Below are 22661 nucleotides of genomic sequence, written 5' to 3' on the forward strand. Positions count from 1 at the left end.
GAACAGAATTTTCAAAAGTTTGTATATAGAATGGAACTATCTATCTATTAAATACATTTATAGGTTACCCATATAACCAGTGAAACTCTGACAGTGTTCAAAGGCAATGTGGAAGTGATCTGGATTTTTTTTTTTACTTTATCTCACGGGGATCCAACTACATTTGAAATAAAATAAAAATTACACAGCCAACATATAAAGTCATATTTTCCTAAAAGTAGCTAGCAAGTCTAAAAACAAATACATCTCCAACAAACATTTTGAAAATGCTTAATTTAAATAGAAAGCCAGCTTATGGTAAAAGAAAAAAGATTTATATTTTTGCTCCATGGGAAAAAACTTGACAGATGAGACCACCTGTGAAGATTCTTTTTCTACAGGAACTGTCTTTAACTCCTGAAAATGTGGAATGGTAGAGAATAGTCTTAGAGTGTGATCTTTAGCATTAAGGCAGGTTCACACAGCAAGTATGATAGAACAGATCAGAGTCTTTGGAACAGAAGCCCTGATGAAGCGTGGTTTAAATGTAGAGCGTCAAAAGTTGCCTAGATGGTTTAACTTTGTGAGTTATTTTAATTCATCTGTAGCAATGATCTACACTTACTTTATGTTTCTTGTGGCTTTACTAATTGTTTATTTTTCCCCCAAACTACCTACATTATTTTCCTAATTCTCTTACCTAGTTGAAATTCAGCCACATTTGTGTGTGTGTGTGTGTGTTAACAGTAACTATTCTAATGTAATTAAATTATACAAACATGAACATTAGCTGAGCAGAAATAAAGTAAACAAAAAAAGCAAGATTTTTTTTTTTAAATCCCATACAATTCTTTTATTTTTCAAAAGTAAATTAACTTTTTATTATTATTTTGGCACAGCATATAGGAGGCAAAAAAGAAAAAAATGTGATTTATTTTTTTAAGGAATATTTGAATGCAATAGAGAAAAACACACATCATGACAAAACCACAGCAGTCTTACCATGTGAGTGTTGACTGTCATTAGCTGAAGACAGAAAGAGAAGAAAGGAAGAAGAAAAGAAAAAAGCAAGACACAAATAAAACAAACTGCAAAATGTTAATGTGCAAATAAAAGCAGAAGGACTTTAAAATATGTTTTAAATTATGTACTTAACAAAATATACAAATAGAATTTTATTTAAATGTATATAATTTGTTCTTTTCAAACTAACTATGCTACTTAACTATATAATATATATTTTTAAAGTGGAAGATATAACATATCACATATTGAAAATAGCTTAAATAAAGTTGTATAATGTTTCAAGTGACAGGTATCCCAATTAACTCCTATCATTTGTTTGATTTAAAAAAAAAAAATTACTGGCCCTTAATAGAATTTAGCCAGTAACTTTTAAAAATATAAATCAACACCTTTAGTTTTCCCACAGACAAATTAGTTTTAAAGGATTAAAAAGATAAAAATGACATATACTGATAATCTGGGATTCTTGGCTTTCTGTGTATATGTGAAGGAAGAGAATTCACTCCTCTCTTCAAGGGACAAAACTAGAAAGTGACAGCTTTTTGTTGGTTCCACACCTAAAATTCAGTCTAGAATTTGATAGAATTCTGGGTAATTTTCTTTACAAATATAATCAATTGATGGAGCCTTATTTCAATCATCATCATCTGTCTAGAGGCCACCTGCCTTGTTTCATTTGGCAGGGACTTTATAGAACTAAAGAGTACAACGCCTACTGTTCTGAGAATGGACTGTTCTAGAGAATTTTGGAATATTCTCTTTCTCCTTTGGACCATGCCAATCTGGCCATAATGGAAATACTGTGATGTATAAATGGTTCGTGATGTTCTGGATAAATAGATCTGATTTGAGTACTCTCAGAGCTGAACTTCTGAAGAGGAATGTGAGGGATACATCAGAGTAAAATAATCTACAGGAAATATAGTCCCAAGGCTTTAAGGGTAAATTGTACTCTGAACTCAGCATAACAAGTTCAAATGTTAACACTCCTACCAGCTTTCCATTTTAAAAATTGCCTATTATAACAACCAGAGCAGAATTAGGAAACTTAGAATTACATTTAATGAGAAAGAAAACCCATAATCATATTTAGCTTCCTGTGGTTTTTTTTTTTCAGAATACTTCATTCAATCTGTAGACATTGCTTTAGCATATAGACAGTTTAGTTTCAATTCCGTAATTTCTCTAATATGTTTTTTTTTTAAATCCTGCCTGAATCCTTAGAGAATAATGCCAGCATAAATATAACCAAAGGGAAACCATTTCATTTATTTCCTCTAAAACAGCTTCCAAAACATTAGATACAAACCTGCCCATTGCTGGTCATAGTTGAATTGTCAAACAAGAAATAGGCACCAAAGAAAAAGACGACAGCATCAAACACTCCCAAGAATGTCCAGTAAATGAATACTTGCCATCGAAGGTGAGCATTCTTGGCAACATCCCTGAATAATAACATATGTTATTTTTTTTACATTTTAAATAAAGAAAAATAAATGTTTTTATTACAAAAAGAATGCTGTACTATTTCTATGGATTTTATGAAAGCCAGAGGTTTTTTTTTAACCTTGCTAGCTTTAGGATATGTGACTTCACTTCCCAGAAATTCTCCAGGCAGCAAGTATTTCTATGCTATGTTTCAGTCTCTATGTATCTTCTATTGAGCCTTAAACCAGGATTTCCACTATAAGTGTTTCACTTCAACTTTTATAATTCCCTTCTAGGAAGAATTAAGGGAATTAAAGATCACTTTATCTGCATGGGAATCAAGATGAACAAGGCTGTCCTAAATTCTTTCTTATAGGAAGACTCAGATATATCCAACACATGATTTACTTTATTTTAAGAGAGCCAGTTTACTTGCGATACCAGGTGGAGACCATGAGTTCAAGTCCGGCCTTAGCACAAAGCTAATTGGGTGAACTTGTGATCAACTCTTAGCCATAGGAAACAGTAACCAACTACTTTCAAAATCTTGCCAATAAAATTTCAGGGACCAGTCCAGGCAGTCTGCAGGAGTCAAAAAATACTCCAAAGGATGTACACAAGTAATATAACACAACACTAGAGGTCCCCAGAACACTGCTTCATTTCAATGAACTTTTTTTTTTTTTTTAAGTAGATGCAAATTACACACAACATGCATACTTGGATATTTGTTCCCAAGTTATTTTTGTAAATATTAATTATTGTATATTACTGAAATTATTTATTCATCAGTGATTCCATTGATAAATCCTATATCACAGAGTTTAGCTGAGAAACTGTGACAATGCTTAGACTACAACTATGTTTTGTGTTTAAGCAAATTTGAACTCAATTGTTTTTCAATTATAAACAATAATTATTACTGGGTATGCAGGCTGTAATTTTTAGCTATCTGTGTTGATTAATAAAACCTCAACAAAGTTCCTGTGTTGTTTTCCTGCTGGGAATATTTAACATATGCACACAATAAATTTCACTAACATAACATCCGTTGCTCCAACACTCTAGCCTATCCTTCAGAAATAGAATATGAATTAACTGGTCTCATCTGCCTATTGAAACAATGAGCATATACCTGTATAGTATAGGGTTTCTCTTGAGTGTCTCAGAACTCACATGTTGTTCCATTAGACTATATAACAAAATAGGAAGTGAAGTAAAGCTGATATTATACAGAGTAAGATACGCAGTATCATATAAAGGCTGTAGACAAAAAAAAAAAAGATTAGATTTTTTTTAGTAAAATATTGTCATAAAAGAAATGGGAAACTACCAATTAGCAAATATTATATTACTACTATTACTACTATTACTACTATTAATGAATGTTAATGAATGTTATAACCTATATTAATCATTGTAACCATACTCTTCAATTCAGCCAACTTTAATTCGTATGCTACTCCTGAATAATCTCCTCTAAATTATATTGAATTGGCTGTGGACAAACAAATAAGTATAAAAAAAGCAAAATCCAATTAATGATAAGCATTCCTATTACAATAGAAATAACTAAATAATATATTTCTTATCCATTGAAATAAATATGATTGTAAAATGATTAGCTTTGGCTATTTCAGGCATAAAGTTGGTTTTGTGCTTCGTGCAGCAATCACTACTTGATAACAAAAACTTGCAAAATCATTGTGGATTATTGCTTCATATCTCACATAAATAGAAGAGTAACAAAAACAATGGTTTGTGACAACTGGGGACAAAAATAAGCATGGATGATCTTGCAGCATTGCTGACAAGTCTTCTGTACCTTACAAAAATAAAAAATGTTGAAGATTTATTATCTTTCATAAGCTTAATCGTACATAAGCTTAAGAATCTGTGACCTTCACTGCAAATTTGCATACTTTAAGTAGTAAAGATTATTACTACTTACAGTACATTACAAGGAATCAAAAAATAAAAAACATAGGTAAAAGACTAGATTAGAAGATGTGTCCACACATTAAATTCAAGAAATAGCCCCCAATTTAGGAGATTCAAATGTCTACATGTTCCTTTCTGGTTTTTCAGCAGAAAAAAAAAATTAAAAAGTAGATTGTCTGCTATGCTATGTCTATACAAACGTGGAATCCTTCCAAACTTATACTAAATATAATTTCAGTGTTTCCACTGATATCCATCCACTGCTATCAGGAATTAATGCAAGATACATTATCCAAAAAGCCCCAACTGGAAAAAAGCTAACAGTTTTCATTCAACTCTATAATGAAGAAGAAAAACTGACTGGAATAAATAAATTACTATAAAAGCACAATTTATGTTGGTTCATAAAATGAAAGATGTTCTCAGATACCTGTTGTGAAAATCCACAGAAGAATTGGTATAAAAACTGAGGAAAAATGAAGCAGACATTCTGGAAGACAAGAGTAATAGATATTGCACAAATGATCACAAACAAAGTGGTAGCAATGCAATCAAATATTTAAGTTCAAACAACTATATATGTTAGTTTTTAATAAGACATTACATCAATATCCTTTTTAATGCATTTTTCAGTAATATATGGGTATTCAATTCAATTGCAGGCCAGTATAAGCAGAGTACATTGTATTCTCAGAATTCTCATACATTGGACAGAACGAATATCTATAAGAAACAAGCCGTGACAAATGAAAATATAAAGATGTACTTCTTGCTCCAGACTGTCAGCTGAATGTCACCTAGATGGTAGGTGGGTAGGTAGGTAGTTTCTAATGAATATTTTCACAGTGCAAGCTCAGTGTATGTCCTAAATAATAAAGCAATGCCATCATAAAGATATCTGTTCAGAATCTTACTTTTTTGCACTTTTTTCTTGTACTTGAGGTGCTGTCCTTGTTTTTTCACAGTTCTCTTATTTTATCTCCTGCACTACTAATTGCTTTGCATGCGACTAAAGAGGAAATTATTACATTTTTTCTCTTTTAAATATTACAGTCATGTCAGCTTCTGGGTTGAGAAGATTAGCTGGTGGCATCACCATTGCTCAGGGGACACCCAGTTGGGTCTCCTTTCATGTCCCTATTAAGCTGCCCACCAAAGTGGTGTCCATCCCTCTACTCATGGTTGTCCCCTTTCAAATTGCTGAGTCTGCAGGAGCTGAAGTGAGTGATGGGAGCTCACCCTGCCCCATGGCAGCAACTGGGTCTCAAATGTGAGCCTGCTGATCTTCAGTCCAGTGTCCTAACCTTCTGAACCACTGTGCTCCCTTTTTCTATTTTAAAAGTGGAGTTAATTTTGTCTGTACATTGTGAAAGTGATATAGCACTCAAAATAGAAGGGGGTGATTCCATCGTCACATACAAGGTAGTAGATGGTGCTATAGAATGCATTCCATTTTAATCAGCTTCTTTTACTTTTACAACTTTTCCCACTTCAAAATAAGGTGTACTGGCTATGGGATACCTTTACACCTTTTAATATTGGAGTTATTGGGTGGACATTAGGTAAAAGTATCCCACTGGAAGACAGGCAATGACAATATGTAAAAACTACACCAAGGCAGGAAGAAAGTGTCATTGAGAGAAGAACCAGTGGGTTGATGGGAGAGGAAGTTTGGAGACTTCCAACATTTCGCCTAATGGACTCAGTCCTGACATAACAGTATTTTTTCTTGTGTTTCCAACGTCTGTATATTGCAATGAACTTCTGGGGACTAAGGAAAGAGAATGGTGGTTTGCAGAATATTGCAGGTTTAGAACATCTTCATATTTAATTTTTAAATGTGGAGACAGGTTACCCAAGGAACTGACACCTCCCTACCCGGTTAGGCAGAGAAGGTATGTTACAGACTCTGTCAGTTAAAGAATTTCAACTGGCAGGATCCAGGAAGAGGCCCCTCTGTGCTCCTGCTGGGTCTCTTGAATAATCCCTCTAGAGGTGAGGCAGTCCCCACTCTCCTGGCCTTTCAAAGGAATTTGAAGATCTGGCTCTAACAATTCCCATGGGGCTCACTGAGCAGCATGCAACCCTGGATTTGGTTCGTGCCTTGATCCTGCCTCTTAACTTCTAACTTAACTTCTAACTGCTTATCCTTGGTTTTTATCTATCTCCTTTTATTGATGTAATGTATTTTATATAGTTTTAGGCTTTTATGCTTTTAACTGTACGCTCCCCAGAGTCACTCTGAGGGTAAGATGGATGATACTTAAATTTGACAAATAAATTTCAACATATTCTTTCGTTCTCAAGAAAATGGGAAAGGATTTCCCCACTGCATCAAAGGTCAGTTTGCAAGAGGATCAAAAACTCAAATACAGGAGGTGCTAAAGTATATGTAGCCAGTAGCCAAATCTAGGATATCATCCTGTTTACATTTCAATATGCAGTACAGTTTCCAGTTAATAAGATTTGTTGGGTTCAGAATGGCTGCAAAGGGCTTGATATTATCAATTTGCCCTTGAAAAGAAAGACAAGGAAAAGGCTAGGAAAAGAAAGATTAGGAGAACCCAAACAATTGTGTGTGTGTGTGTGTGTGTGTGTGTGTGTGTGTGTGTGTGTGTAAGGGAAAGGAAGATAAAGGATACAGAAACAAGGACATAGTATGCATCTAATAAACTACTTAATGCTTAGAAGGCGTCCCTGTTATCTGGAGAAGGAGGATAATATAGAACCAAATATATTTCTGTCAATCAATTGCTACACTAGACCATATTGATTAGATGAGCTATTTACAGATCAATCATGGGAATACATATTGCTACTTTGGCCATGCTGGTTCAAATGGATATTAAAACCAATATTCAATTCAAAGTAGAAGTTTGTCATTTTCTGTGAGATGGAAGGACATACAAATTTGATAAATAATGAAATACACAAACAAACAAACTTAAAAATAATTGCTTGGGGAAAACAATAGCTTGCCTTTGAGTCACCTTATTTTGTCCATTAATTACTGTCTCCGGGATAAAGCCATTTCAGAGGCCATAGCTGAATGGCATTGTATTTGAGCAATGTATTAATGTATGTATATCAAGGACAGGGCAAGAATAAAGTACTGTATATACTCGAGTATAAGCCTAGTTTTTCAGCCCATTTTTTGTGCTGAAAAAATCCCCCTCGGCTTATACTCGAGTCAGATTCCCCTCTGAAAAAAAAATGGTGTGGAGTCGCGGCCTCCGGCGGCAGCGACTCCCAACAGCTCCAGCCGGGAAGGGAAAGGCAAAAAGCGCTTTGCCTTTCCCTTCCCGAGGTGGCGGGACTGGGGCCGCGCCGGCGGTAGTGACTCCTGACTCAGGGGGCCTCCGAGGGAGGGGAAGAGAGTGACTCCTGCCTCCTGCTGTCATCATCATCTTCTTCTTTTGGGTTAGTGAATCAATTAAACCTTTCATGATAGTGAGATCGTTTCCCAAATTAATTATTTTTATTTTTCAAATTTACCAGTAGCTGCTGCATTTCCCACCCTCGGCTTATACTTGAGTCAATAAGTTTTCCCAGTTTTTTTGTGTAAAATTAGGTGCCTCGGCTTATATTCGGGTCGACTTATACTCGAGTATATACGGTATAATTTGGTCCAAGATATACCATGCATTCTGAAGCCTTTGCAGAATAAGCTCATCTAAAATAGAGGAAATTTTGCATTTTAAAGTACAGGTTTACAAAGCTATGATTTTGTTGTTGAAAATGTATAAAAATACCAATTAAAGTTACTGTTAATATGATCCAGGCAACCTGGACATAAAAACATTTGTCTCCTATTCAGCTTGGTTGATTGAAATAGGAACCTGATAAGTATTGCAACCATCAAACAACTTGCTTCTTTATTTATTATATTCATGAATGTTCCAGGACTGCAGGGTTTTTGTTTTGCTATCCACACAACAATCGTTATGCCAGCAAATCGATGAAGACAGTGAAGTACACCACTTGCTACCAAATATGGGATCAAAAAGACTGCAAGGCAATAAGCCAACAGATCTCCCTGGGGATGGGGCATAAACCAGTTCTGCATTTTCAAGAAATCTTTGCCCACATCAGATAAACACTAATAAAAAAAATAAGCTTATTTGGTATGAGTGCAGAAAAGGACTGTCGTGGCTTGTATCGAAAATCATACTACATGAGTAGAAAATCCTTCCATTAATATGGAGATAGCGGTTACTGAGAGCATCAGAATGTCAGGAAACCTACACTTTCCTGGGGATGTATACTACTACTGGTATAAGTAGATCAGCGCCATTGTGCACAAGCAGAAGTGGCTTCTGTCAACTTCTGAGACCACTGTATACAGTTGAAAAGATACCCAATTATTGAGTGCTTCAAACATTTTTAAAAGATAAAGAAAACTCTATCTTACCTTATAAAAGAAGTATTGCACCAGTTCAGATATCCTGACATAATAAAAATGCCCATGAATCAGTAACATTTTTTTCAAATGTTTAAATTTGGGTATTGCATAGTCACTGTTTCTTGCAGCTTGACGGCCTTCTTTTCCAATAATGCCTAAGGGGAAAGAACGGTAAGCGCTGGTGAAGAATAGAATAGAATAGAATAGAATAGAATAGAATAGAATAGAATAGAATAGAATAGAATACTTTATTGCCCAAGTGTGATTGGACACACAAAGAATTTGTCTTGGTGTAAATACTCTCGGTATCCATAAAGAAAAGGTACATTCGTTAAGAATCAAAAATCAAGAATCATAACGTACAACACCTAATGATAGTCATAGGGTACAATCAACAATCAAATCACACTAGGAAATAGTCAAGTGGGAGGGGATGAGTGATAAGCAAAATATGTGTGAGGCTGTGAAATCAAGTTGTAAAATTTATACCAGAAATTATCTGGGGTTTACATTTGATTACAATTTTGAGACTGTTAAGAAGGACAGACCCAGCACAATTTGACTTATGACTCAATACCTTTATTTTTAGTGAAGGAAATGAATATGCTTACTTACTTCAGATGGAGCCTGTCTACTTACCTATGCCAACATGTGCTTCTAATATCATACTGACATCATTTGCTCCATCACCAATTGCTAATGTGATGGGGTGCTCTTTTGACCATTTAATTAATTTTACAATCTAAAAGGGAAAAAGTGCAATACTTTACTATTTCTATATGTTGTAGTTATGTCCAGTAGTTTATTTGCAAGGGATTATTACTTTTTTTTCTGGCAAACTGACAATAAGGGTAGATAGAGAACACCTTCTGGGGAATCTTAGTTCCTCAAGAAACTTAGTACGCCCCTTCATTTATCACAGGGAATAAATAATAAGTAGTTATATGCACAGATTATCCATGTGAATATTTCCAGATAGCTTTCTCATTCAAGCAAACACAACAGAGCCAAATTTACCCATTTCTCATAGCACTGGAAGTATGTAGAATATATTAAACAATGCTCCAAAAGTAACAGGTGTTTCACTCAAAGATACATTTTAGTTGTTTTTTCTCTTGCACAATTTAAACTTTTCCCCACTTTTATTCCTGATATTAATTTAAACAGAATCCTAATTAGCCAACTTTTCTGAATTATTTACTAAAATAATTTAGTAAATAAAATAACATTTTTCCTTTGTTAATTTGGGCGTATGTTAAATCTTTAAATTTATGCAAATGAGTTTCACAGCAGGATGTGTCTTGAATGAACTATTAACTAATTGCTTTCCTGTAGAAATTCTTCTTTAGTTTCTTTTGTCTTTGTGTTTCATTTTTTCATCCATTATCAGTTACTGGAAGGAGAGTGTTCAACATTTTATAATTACCACAACGTATTATATGACAATTTCAATATTGACATAATGAGAACGATGGAAATACGAACCTGTGCTTTTTGCAAAGGAGCCATGCGACAGCATAAAACTGCACTGCAGTTTCTACAAATTTCAAGGAAGATTTCTCGGTAGTTACCAGAGCTGCCATCTTCCCGTGGTTTCATTATTAATGATAACGCTGCTCCATCAATAATTAAACCATAATCTTGCATTTCAGCTGAAAGCCTTTGAATGACAAAAGTATAGAAATTAATGCTGATTTGCAATTTAACTAAGCAATAGCAAGCACGCCAAAAGATATCCTGAAATAAAGCAAATGTAGAATTCCAGGTCTTATTTCCTTTTTAAATATATCCAAAGCAGGTTTGTTTTCCCTTTGAGGATTGCAGAAAACTTTTTTTCCACTAGACTGCCATTCCATTAGTCTCTTGGTCTGCCTCAGATATCACATATATCAAGAAATATAAAAATGGGCTATTTTTACATTTGAAGGATGCTTTCCAATGCTATCAGACAGCATAAATTTCCATGGGATAGCAGATGTAAAACTTCTACTTTCCATTGTTGTTCTAGAACAAGGGTCCCCAACCCTAACCCCATGGACCGGCACCAGGATGTGACATGCCAGAAACTGGGCTGTGCAAACAAGCGAAGCCCCACGGGATGCAAGTAGCCTGCAAAACCACGTCTCCTCCGGTCTACAGAAAAACTTCTCTCCACAGAATCAGTCCCTGATGCCCAAAAGGTGTATGTGTGTGTGCGGAGACTGCTCTAGAAGACAGGGGCTGCATTGGAGGAGAGACACTGGACCATCAATATTTTCAACTTACCCTGAGTAGATGTCCCTTGTTAAGCTGCCACTGTGCTTTAGGACAGTTTTGCTCAATTCAAATAATACATCGTGCAAATTCTGCTCCTCTATTTTCTTTGTAGTCAACTCAAGAATTTGAGTATTTCTTCTGAATAGCTTGCAGGCATAGCAGGCTGCTGCAGCAGTCTCCATTTTGTCTCCTGTCAGAACCCATACTTTAATGCCAGCCTTCTGCAGAGCCTCAATTGTATCAGCAGCTTTTTCCTGTAATCTAGGAAGCAACAATAACTAATAAAAATCAGAATTAAAAATATAGTGAATCTTATTACATTACATTACATTACTATAATAAGGGAAACTCTCAGTTTAAATTCCTTTTAACAATATATTTTCTATCGTGATATTAACAAATTGTTCAATTATTTGACTTTAATACAGAAATTAAATTTTTCATCTCCAAAGAATGACCATGTGTTTTTCAACTGTTTTTACATTTGTTACTAAAGTGATCATTTTTCTAAGCTGGGTGAGGTTCTAAAGCTTCATTCAATCAATTCAGATTACTGTAGCTTAGCTTATTATGTTAAAAATGAAAAAGCTTTCATTTCCCAAATAATCCCTTTGACCTTGTCTCAATAAATTAGGAACCTTTAGTTAACTAGAATGTTCTGTGCTGTCCAAACTGAGAAACTGCTTAACCAATCTAACTATAAGGGTCAGGATCTTTTTATCACATAGGTACTTGGACCAGGAAAAAATTTAACTACCACAACTGAATTTAAGATCACGAACAGTATGTCTGACATATATGGAAAGATGAACACCAACCGGTCTTCAACTGCTGTAGCCCCAAGCAAGATAAGCCCATGTTCTATCTTTTCATACGCCTCTGCCAGTTTTTTTTCCCGATCCTGAAGGGCTAATTTTGCCTCCTGAAGCTGCTTTTCCACAATCTCATATTCTTCGTATGTGAATTTTTTATATGCAACGCATAATGTTCGCAAACCCTCCTAAAACAATTATTTTAGAAGCACAAAAAATATTTATTGGAAAGGTTGCATGCTTTACTAATGAGCTCTAGTCTACACAGAAGTCTAAGGCATGATTTGTTTGAACACATGATTTTGTGGTTTCGCTTACATATACAGTAATGTGAAATCACAAACATACCACTTAAAAGTGTAGCATCAGGAAGATGGAGCCTTTGATGGCTTGTATGGCTAACATCTTCCAAAACAATGCCTGGGGATCCCACAAAGTAAAATAAGATTAAAAATGGTGACAATCATATGATACATTCACATATCAGGAAAGAATATTCAAATTATGTATAATTACATCACTCTTGGGTGAGATCTTTGGGTTAGATCATTCAAATCTTTGGTTCTATACACAGGTAGATGCTGGGAGCAGGAAAAGACCAATGTGATACATGACAAAATTTGCTTCATGTCATCATGAACTGAATATCGCAACTTACTATATACTTCTCTTAGAAGGATGGAAAAATTGCAAATATAGAGAGATGGGATTTGCATCATGATATTACCATATGATTTTGATGGAATCTTGATTTGCTGTGGACATCAAATGTGTTCCATAGTACCAATAGCTCTGGGAAAAATTACATTTCTTTCTGTCTAATAGACACACAATATAAGTTATACTGAATCGAATTTAGATCTTACCACAGCATTTCGCTCAACTCTTGACCTAATCTGTTCTATTTTTCCTTCTTTAACTCTAGGAAATATAGAAGAATCTGCTCCTTTGCAAAACAGAAAGATTTCCCCTGAAAATATATAAGCGAAAGAAAATGAGAAGAGTTTGTTAAATATACAGTAACATACCTGGGAAGAGTAAGTGAAGTGACCTTAATGAAAATATGTAAGGTTACCTAGACAACATTTTTTAAATCCCGAGGAAGAAGATAGTATTCAGAAACAGCTCAGGCAATTCATGAGAGTATAAAAAGGGGCAGAGAGGAGAGGTACAGCAAATTCAGATATGTAAGATTCTATTATTCTAACCAATCTCAATAAAGATAGTTCCAGCTTTCGCATGGAGTTGATTTTCTGGTCTGGTATTTGGGTTTGACAATATCTTTCTTTCCCTGGTCTAAACAGATTTCTGAAAATATTAATAGACCTTCTTTGACATAGTTATAGTATATTAAAATAAGGAAGACACAAGTTAGGCACATGCATTGGTTCAGAATGCTGCACTCTTAAGCCCTCTCCTTCTTGCTTCAAAGTAATGTGATCTATCTACAGTAGTCCTTTCCTAAGTAGATCTTTCACTTGCCATCCTTTTCCCAACAAATTTGGTCCTGTTCCTATCTGAGAAGTATCTTTCTGACATATAAGCAGAGTTCCAATATTTTTATAGCTTGTTTAATAGCATCTTATTGGGCTGGAAAGAATAAAAAGTCCTTCAATGTGAAATTGTAAAGTTTCCTTTTTACTACCTTTTGCTGATTTTACAATCACACTCATCCGTCTTCTTACTGAATCAAAACTAAGAATTTCTAATAGTTCAAATCTGAAATAAAAAAAATAACATTTTCCAATCAGTTACATTTGCATGTATGCACTGTTAGTTTTAGAAGAATAGGGATGCCGTGCTCTTATATTTCTTGTGATGGGAAAACAATATCCCACTGAAACACCATATTCTGACTTAAAATTCACTTACAGAGTTCAAAGTCTTTCCAAAATAGCTTAAAGAATCAACTAAGCAGAATATTTTGCAAAGTAATTTTTATAATGACATTAAGTGTTTTAAATAACCATTCACAGGAAGCATTGCATTGATGACCCTTGTGTCATATTAAAAACAACTTACCTTTCAATGTCATTTTCTCGATTTAAAATTTCCATAAAATTGTCTTTCAATCGTAAATATGTATAACCAAGTCTGAAAATTCAATTATAGACATAATAGGGATTAAAATGATCATATTTCATGTTTACAGTAGAGTTTGATGTATGCTAAAAATACCTTTTTAATATAATTTTCAGGTCAGAAAAATATAATTTACTCAAGTTGGTTAAGGATTCTTTTATCCTGTCTTCCATTTCAAGGATTAGAGAATAGGTAATTTACCTGAGCTATTGATGCCTATCTGTAATCAAATCAGGATTTTTATTTTGTTTTTACCAAGATATTGGATGCATTCAGATGATGGAATTAGTTGAGAACTGTAAAGCATTATTTAGGAAAGTGCATGGTAGTTGTCACTTTTGCTGTTCCTTACCAGTGAAAATAGCTAAACAAAGCCAAATAACTTCATCTCTGGTTGCTTATCCTTATATGCCCTGGCTTGTTCCTTTTCTAACAAGTCAAAAGAGTCCAAAGATTCCAAGTTTACTTAGTTGCTCATACTGTTTGAAGAAGCAAGTAGGAGTACATAAATGGTGTATAAGGTATACCAATTGTCTTCAGAATTTTTTTCTTTCAAACATTTGGACATTGTATTTTTGGCTCTCAATTATATTCTGGTCCATATTTATAGTAAATAAGCCTAATGCAACTCCATGGTACACACTTACTAGATAACAATATCCAACATTCCATTTTCTACCTTTTCCCTTTTTGAGGGATGAACAATTCTTTAAAAAAGATGTGTGTGGATATTCCCGTATATAGACTAGCTTAGCCAGTTTCATGTTGTGATGTTGTCTTTCAAGTAGGTCTCAAAACAGATTTTTACCATTTTTATTGTTGTGCTTTCTAGCACCTAGGCTGTAATAAAGGTCTTGATTTTTGATAACCTCTAAGCCAGACATGCTCACACAAATTACAGTGATGATTTTTATTAAAAAAACAACAGAAGAAACATTTTTTTTCAGCAGAAATTAAGAGAAACCTACAGAGTCTCAGTCCAAAGTAACATGCCACATACCACGAGGCCTACTTTTGTTTTCTTAATATAGATATTTTCCTCAGTGAACCACAGACATATTTTCAAAGATAACTTTGTCCCCTGTGCTCATACTATGAAATGGAACAGACTTTGATCTTACACAATTTTTGAGACAATTATACTAATTTGCACGTACCTCTGAATTCCTTCAACTAAAGCAACTTCATCAGGGGATGATGAAATATATACAGAAGATTTTCCTGAAAGCTGACCTTTCTTTTCTCCATCTACTGTATCATCTTCCTTCACTTGAACCGTATGACAAAGGCATAGAGCTCGGAAAAAGAGCTCTTCTCGGTCCTAATAAATTAAAAAGGAAAGAAGATCTATGAAAAGCACTAGTACAGGAAAAATATTGGACATTGAAATTTATTAGACTGATAGGCTCGAAGGGGATATTTTATTAGCATTGATCCCAATTTAAGGAAATTGATGGAAGGAAAAATGTATTCCTCTCTCCCTCCTTCCACCAACACCTCTGATTCCTAAAGTTTGACCATAAGATCATTGAGGTCTTATGAACAAAGTAGAATGGAATACAAGGGGTTGCAAAGAGGAAGGGAAAGACTTTCCACTGTTGTTTAATGTACCTATTTTAAGAAAAAAAAGACTCTATAAATAAGTAAAACAATTCAATGTATTTAAAGAACTAATGTTCTTGATCTGTTCATTAAAAAGTGTTTAGTTGTTCTATTTCTGGATGCAGCTACAAGGGTCTTAGCTGCTCAAAAGAAGTCCCAAGTGATCACTATTTTTTTTTTCTTATTATAGTTTATATAGCCATTTCCTTGCTCGCTTAGGGCCATTGCTAGTCCAATGACAGAGAGTCTGTGATGTTGAACCAATAATAAAATGATCTTTTGGGATCAGTATGCAACTTGTACTCAGGTCTTTTTAACAACTTTATTAAGTCAGGCTAGTGATATTATCTGAAATGTTGTGAGCTCTGAGAGGAGAGAGAAAGAGGGAGAGAAGAAAAGTTGATGTGGTTTGGAGAAAACGTCTCTGAGAAAGGAGCCAATTCACCTGTGCATTACAAAAGTCAATGTCAAGTCCACCCAACAAAGTCATTTTAGAGCAGTTAAGTTTACTTTCTACCAGTGAATGACTAGTGTAGCTAAATTTAAATGGCTACATTTAAATGTAAACACAATTAAAAAGTGTGTTTCTGCTACTACCATCCTCTAGATCCATCCTTCTTTCCTGCCATATCAAACTAGGGAGGCATCAAGATCGTAATCCTTGGATTTAGCATACTGAACTGCAGCCCACTTTCTACCTTGCTCCAATTTAATTTAAGCTCAAGTGGTATCATCTTCATTTATTAGTTTGATGACCAGAAAATTCTAAATTATTCTCTGCAATGGTTTTAAGCAGTGGTTTTGCTATTGCTGTCAAATTAGACATATCTTAGAAAAAGCATTAAAGCACAATACCTATATGATGGAAAGCTACTTCAACCAAGTGATTCAAGTGCCATATTTTTAATAGTGGAACAGGGCAGTACACTAAATGGGAAGGCAACAATATGTAATTTTTGTCCAGAAAATCAAGAAATCAAGCTTAATGTTTCAATATTTTGGATTAACATTAACAAAACCAAGCACAACTGTTCATACTTTTCCGTTTCCTCCTGGGGATGAATCAATCATATCAATTCCAGCAGAGTCATGGAGGATTTGGCCATTACAGATGACATGGGGTATATAAATATGCCCCTCAATGCAGCACTCTATGAATTCCATATTGTTTTCAGTTAATGTCCCTGTTTTATCTGTGAAGACATATTCAACCTGAAAAGAAAAAGATAGCATAACCTAGGATTAACATAACAAGGACAGATTTGAATGATTATGTGTGCATTTTGAAATTATGTCATTTGGTTTTTAGAAAACTTGCAATATTTTCTTAGGAGGCATTTTGCCATAATGCAAATTAATGCAATTCAGAGGAAAAAGTGGTTTTATTATTTTTTAAAATAATATTTTTATCACTCTACTTCAGAAAAATTATCTTTATGAATTTTAAATGGTAAGCATGTTTTCAGTACATGTTTTCAGTACTAAATGATTTGGATTGTGATACCGGTAATCTTTGACTTACAACCATTCATATAGTGACTGTTCAAAGTTACAACGGTACTGAAAAAAGTGACTTATGACTGGGTTTTCATACTTATGACTACTGCAATATCCTCAGTCATGTGATCAAAATTTGTGTTTTTGGCAACTGTTATGTATTTATGACAATTGCACTGTCCTTGGGTTGGGGATCACCATTTGTAACTTTCCCAGCTAGTTTCCAATAAACAAACTCAATTGGGCAAGCCACATTAACTTAACAGCCGGACAACAGATTCACTTAACCACTGTGTGTCAGCTTTGGAATCGTTATTAAAAGCTGCCACACAGCTGCAGACGATTGGAGGGGGCTGATGTTGTTTGAGTAGCTCTCAGTAGACAAAATAGATTCTTTAGTAATTCAAGGTCATTGTGAATGGTGCAGCAAGAATTAGGACTGAAGGGGGATTGGTTCATGTGATGTATGATGTGGGGAAAAGGGGATGGTTTGTAGGTTGGGTCCTTGTGGGATGTCTAGGGGGAAACTTTAGTTTCGGAATTCACAGAGGTGCCAAGTTTCTATTCTTATAAAAGTACTTTGAGATTATGGTTGTCTTGGAGTTACTTGCTGGAATGGATAATCTCTGGAACGCTGACACTGTGACAAAAAGGTGATAAAATGGGGCAAAACTAACTTAACAACTGTCTTGCCTGGGAATGGAAATTTTGAGCTCAGTTGTGGTTGTAAGTCAAGGGCTACCTATATATCAGCAGAATATGTTTATGGAGATTCTCAGTCACCCAGGTCATGGTTGAACCATAAGGTGTTTTTTCAAAAGAGAACTGGATTTCCTTGGTTTTTCCTTGAAGACGTTTCACTCCTTGGATGAGAAGCAAAATATATTCAAGGAAAAACAATGGAAGGCCTTTTGAAAAAGCACCTTTGGGACTTTTTCAGAATATTACATGATTTTTGCAGTATTATTTAAATAATAATCTAAGCTTGTCCAAGATATGAACTTTCAATACTGATAGTACTGATAGTGGTTTTTTTTCCTGATAATCAGTTAGGTCTAGTTTGGACATAACAATAAATAAATAAAAAAGAGAACTATGATCACATTATAAAAAAGATGTTGAGACTCTAGAAAAAGTGCAGAGAAGAGCAACCAGGATGATTAGGGGACTGGAGACTAAGGCATATGAAGAACAATTACAGGAATTGGGCTATGGCTAGTCTAGTGAAGAGAAAGACCAGGGGAGACATGATAGCAGTCTTCCAATATTTGAGGGGCTGCCACAGAGAGGAAGGGGTCAAGCTATTTTCTAAAGCACCTGAAGGCCACACAAGGAATAATAGATGGAAACTAAAAATTTAACCTGGAAATAAGAAGAAACTTTCTGACAGTGAGAACAATCAACCAATGGAACAGCTTGCCCTCAGAAGTTGTGGGAGCTTCATCACTTGAGACTCCCAAGAAGAGATTGGACTGCCATTTGTCAGAAATGGTGTAGGGTCTCCCGCTTGGGCAAGGGATTGGACTAGATTACCTATAAGGTCTCTTCCAACTCTGATTATCTGTTATCTGTTATTTATCTGTGGTTCTCCGGGAACTTTTACCATTGGACATTCTGTCTGGAGTTGTTGAGAGACATGATTCAAAGTCATATACTTTCTGACTCTTTGCCAAACTCCACTTAGTGTTGTGAGTTGAAAAAAATGATGCACCTTGTATTTAGTTTTTTCCTTCTCCTAGTGCAGGACATTTGAAGGTACTGATCAATACACCACAGGTTTCTTTTTTTACCAAATATCTAAAGAAAGTCAATTGTGATTTATGAGAAATTCTGATCAGTAAGATAGTCTATATACCATCTAAATCAGACAAATGATTATGCATTATAATAATAAAAATAATTCCAGGAAAATTAAAATATCAGCCTGTCCAGTTGTCTTTACATCAAAGACAGCTGTGGTATTTTTATAGTTGTTTCTGCATGACAGTTACCTGCCCTAACTCTTCATTAAGATCAGAGGTATTCACGAGTGGTCCTTCACCTGTTTCTTCATCAAACATTTCTTCATCCCAAGTGAGAAAATAAGAACCAAGAAATTTCTGCATTTCTACCGTGACATACATAGAAACAGGAATGATGTAGTTGAAAAGGACCATGAAAGAAAGAAAATCTGTAAAGGCTGTGATAAACTGCCAAGAAAAGACAAAAATAAAAAAATATCAATATAAGCTAGTTTATGCTAGACCATAATATTATTCATATTAACTTGAGAGAAATGGTTATAGTTGGATTTATTTCTTTGAAAACTTGTATATAATTGTGCTCTTAGGTGTGTTGTTATTGCTTTTTAGCAAGAGAAAATATATTCTGATTTCTATAACTAATATGTAATAGCACAGATTAGCCAAAACTGCTGAGATGCCAAGATTTGGGTTAACAGGCTACCCCAATAAACATATTTACCGATGAAATGGCACTCTTTATACCTTTTCCCTCCTTTTTTGCTTCCAATTGCAAAAATACTTCTCAACTTCCCATGGGTTGCTTATCGAAATGCCAACACTTGATTCATTTGTGTGATTTGTTGATCAGGTTAAAATACATGAATTAAGTCCATGCCATTTTTAAGTAATATCTTCCTCATTCATCCAGAGAAATCCACAAGTTTGTTCCCAATAGTATCTTTTGTCCTATCTAGGTTTATGCATATGCAGAAACCATACTTTAATTCTTGTATAAGTATTTCATTCATTACTTCGATTCTGTTTGTGCAAGTGCTTCTAAAAATCAGAACAACCTTACTTCATTTCAAGTTATGCTAATTGTTTTAGTTGATGTTTGTACTAGTTGTACATCATCACATTATGTAATGGTACAGTAAGAATGAGCTTAACAAGAGAAAGAACTACAAATTAGGCAACAGTCAGATAAGAGGCAACTGAGACCGCAGAAGGAATGGGGGCATGGCAAATATCTTACAAGGGACCTTCCTAACTTCTTATACAGTAAAGGTCAGGAGAGAGAGATATAAACTTTTAGGGTTTCAAGATTCTGTTAATGTAATCTTACAATAAACACAGAACTAGTGCTTCATGCCTCGACTGCATCACAGAGCTGACACCTTTGCTAGCATATCACTGAATATAACTAGAAAAAATGCTTTTAAAATATTATTCTGTTCTGCTGGTAATTGTTGAGTCAGTAATGTATAACATTGATTGCCAAATGCAGGAAATCTTTATATCCAAACATTGGGCTAATAAGCTACCCTTGCATATTCAATGACACTGATGCTTTTACATCCTGAAATGATAAATACCAGAAATTCCTATGGTCTTTCTGATAATCCTAATGCTTAAGAGCATTATGTTTTTCATAGAGGGCATCAAGGAAAGTGGAGGGAGAATGCCAGAAGGCTGCCATTTTTAGGGTACCTCCATTGGCCAGTTAGGGAGACCACTAGCTGCCACAGAATACGGCTCTGTGACATTTGTGGAGGGCTACACAAAACTTCTTAACATCAGTGTTTCCCAACCATGGCAACTTTAAGATGTCTGGACTTCAATTCCCAGAATTCCGCATCCAGCATTCTTAAAGTTGCCAAAGTCGGAAAACATTGGCTTACAGAATAAAGCCAACAGCTGTGTTGAAAGCACTCTACTTATTCAAGATAGGCAAGGGCAGAAATCATCTAAATCAGGGGTGTCCAACCTTGGCAACTTTAAGACTTGTGGACTTCAACTCACAGAATTCCTCAGCCAGCTTTGCTGGCTGAGGAATTCTGGGAGTTGAAGTCCACAAGTCTTAAAGTTGCCAAGGTTGGACACCCCTGATCTAAATGATAAATACATAATTATATCTCAGTATAATTAAAACAGGTTACATACTACATTTCTTTTCCTTTCGGATTCTGTTTTCCTATTATACCAAGGTTCATCACGATATTGCCCAAGCTGCCAAACATATTTCAGGATGGTATTTATTAGTGATTTACTAATTAGAATACAAAGGTATACAATAAGAAAAGCATTCATTGATCTGAAACAGATGAAAGAAAATGTGGTTATAATTAATGAAATATAGTCATTTTACAACATAACTATTCATTTTATATTTTCAATTAATCTAAGTTATTTCTGTACATACATGTGCCATTTTTGCAGACAAGTCAGAATTAAAGCTTAATCTGAAAGCCAGATTAATGAATGTCTATTACTATATGTGTCAATGATTTTGTATTATTTTAACACAGTAGTTGAACAAAACATAGACTCTCAATGATATAATTTGATATGTGACAAAAGAGAATACAGTATGTCTACATTAATATACAAGAAACAATACACAGTACTGATGTATGCTAAAAGAGCATTTCCAAATATGCTAATCACATTTATGTTTCATAATTCCTCAAAGGGCTGTCTTATTGTATTCTCATATAGAGGAAAAGAGATACAAAGTAACTAATTAAATAGCTACTGTATGCTAAACATGAACATGATTTGATGTTTTCCAAGATAGCCCAGTCATTAAATCGCCATGTTCTAGAGATAGATGGATGGATGGATCCAAATCCCTTCATTATGCAAGTAATTATTGAAAATAAAATATAGACAAATTATTATATTTTCCCCTACTCATCAGATAAATACTTTTATTTTCTAATCATTTCATCCACAGAGCTATTAGAACAGTTGATAACACTTTACTTTTCTACAGCCGATCGTTTCTGTGATTTTGATTGGTAATTCAATGCCATTTTTGTTTCCATGCCAGTATATATTGCAACGCCTGAAGGAAAAAAACGAAAACAGAAATAAAAAACATAGGATTAAGAAGAAGCAGGATTATCATTGTTAATTAGACTAATACATTTGCATAATGGCATTCATTAACAGATATTGAATCCAAAATGGGTAGTTGTACTATTCTAATTTGTTATTGCGACACTGAAAAATACCATCCGATTTTGCAATACTGATCTAGAAGGGTGAAAAGCAGTTTATCTTTTAGGATTAGGAAAACAAAATTGCCTTTATTCTCTTCAGTGATAATATTGTATACCCAAATCCAATTTGCCAACCAAAGAAATTCCAGCCTTTTTGGGCAAACAGACATATCTGATATTTTGTGATGTCACAAAAGCTCTACTATAAATAGCAAGGCCAAATTCCACAAACGTACGTGCAGACAAGCCACAAGGTACTTGCTGTCATTTTTGGCCATTTCTTTGGGCAGAAGGAACAGCATTCACCATTTTTATTTTCTAAGGATGCTTATTATGCTTATACTTTGAAAACAAGATGAAACCACAGCCTAGAACTCTGTGGCAGTTCATAACAGTTTAACAAATAAAATCAAACAGGCAATGGAGCCCAGCAGAGGACAACAGTGGTCTCTATGCCGAGACAACTGGGCCAGTAAGAGACCATGGCAGAAACTGAGGGGTTTCATAATTTCCTTTTGTCATTACATGTGATCCATTCTTGCAGATATCACACAAGAAGAAAATACTTCATGAGCATTGCAAAAAGTAGCAAATGGAAATTGATAAAAACCAGAACCATGTCCTCCCACCACCCAGACCATTGAATAATTTAGGATTTCATATCGACAACCTTGCTTTCAACTCAAAA

The 22661-nt window shown here is 34.7% G+C and overlaps 1 protein-coding gene across 8 annotated transcripts in view; it reads right to left on the reverse strand.

Moving 5' to 3' along the window:
- The window catches only part of ATP11A (ATPase phospholipid transporting 11A), a 115940-nt gene that overhangs the window by 19007 nt on the left and 74272 nt on the right, over positions 1-22661 (reverse strand). For 4 of the 8 annotated variants that reach the window (XM_087967246.1, XM_087967248.1, XM_087967249.1 and 1 more), the window contains exons 10-26: positions 21735-21816; positions 20913-21063; positions 19017-19214; positions 16567-16740; positions 15084-15247; positions 13867-13938; positions 13490-13563; positions 12711-12814; positions 11851-12032; positions 11042-11293; positions 10262-10436; positions 9416-9518; positions 8786-8931; positions 4805-4864; positions 3569-3696; positions 2315-2450; positions 982-1005 (exon numbers count right to left, since the gene is read on the reverse strand). In XM_087967246.1, the coding sequence (XP_087823372.1) occupies positions 982-1005; positions 2315-2450; positions 3569-3696; positions 4805-4864; positions 8786-8931; positions 9416-9518; positions 10262-10436; positions 11042-11293; positions 11851-12032; positions 12711-12814; positions 13490-13563; positions 13867-13938; positions 15084-15247; positions 16567-16740; positions 19017-19214; positions 20913-21063; positions 21735-21816 (2225 nt within the window). The remainder of the gene's footprint in view (positions 1-981; positions 1006-2314; positions 2451-3568; positions 3697-4804; positions 4865-8785; positions 8932-9415; positions 9519-10261; positions 10437-11041; positions 11294-11850; positions 12033-12710; positions 12815-13489; positions 13564-13866; positions 13939-15083; positions 15248-16566; positions 16741-19016; positions 19215-20912; positions 21064-21734; positions 21817-22661) is intronic. The other 4 variants (XM_087967247.1, XM_087967252.1, XM_087967251.1 and 1 more) reach the window with 1 other exon arrangement.

Source organism: Notechis scutatus, chromosome 5 (genome assembly GCF_049901735.1).
Source record: "Notechis scutatus isolate UNSWTSFEM ecotype Mainland chromosome 5, rNotScu1.2, whole genome shotgun sequence".
Taxonomy (NCBI): Eukaryota; Metazoa; Chordata; class Lepidosauria; order Squamata; family Elapidae; genus Notechis; species Notechis scutatus.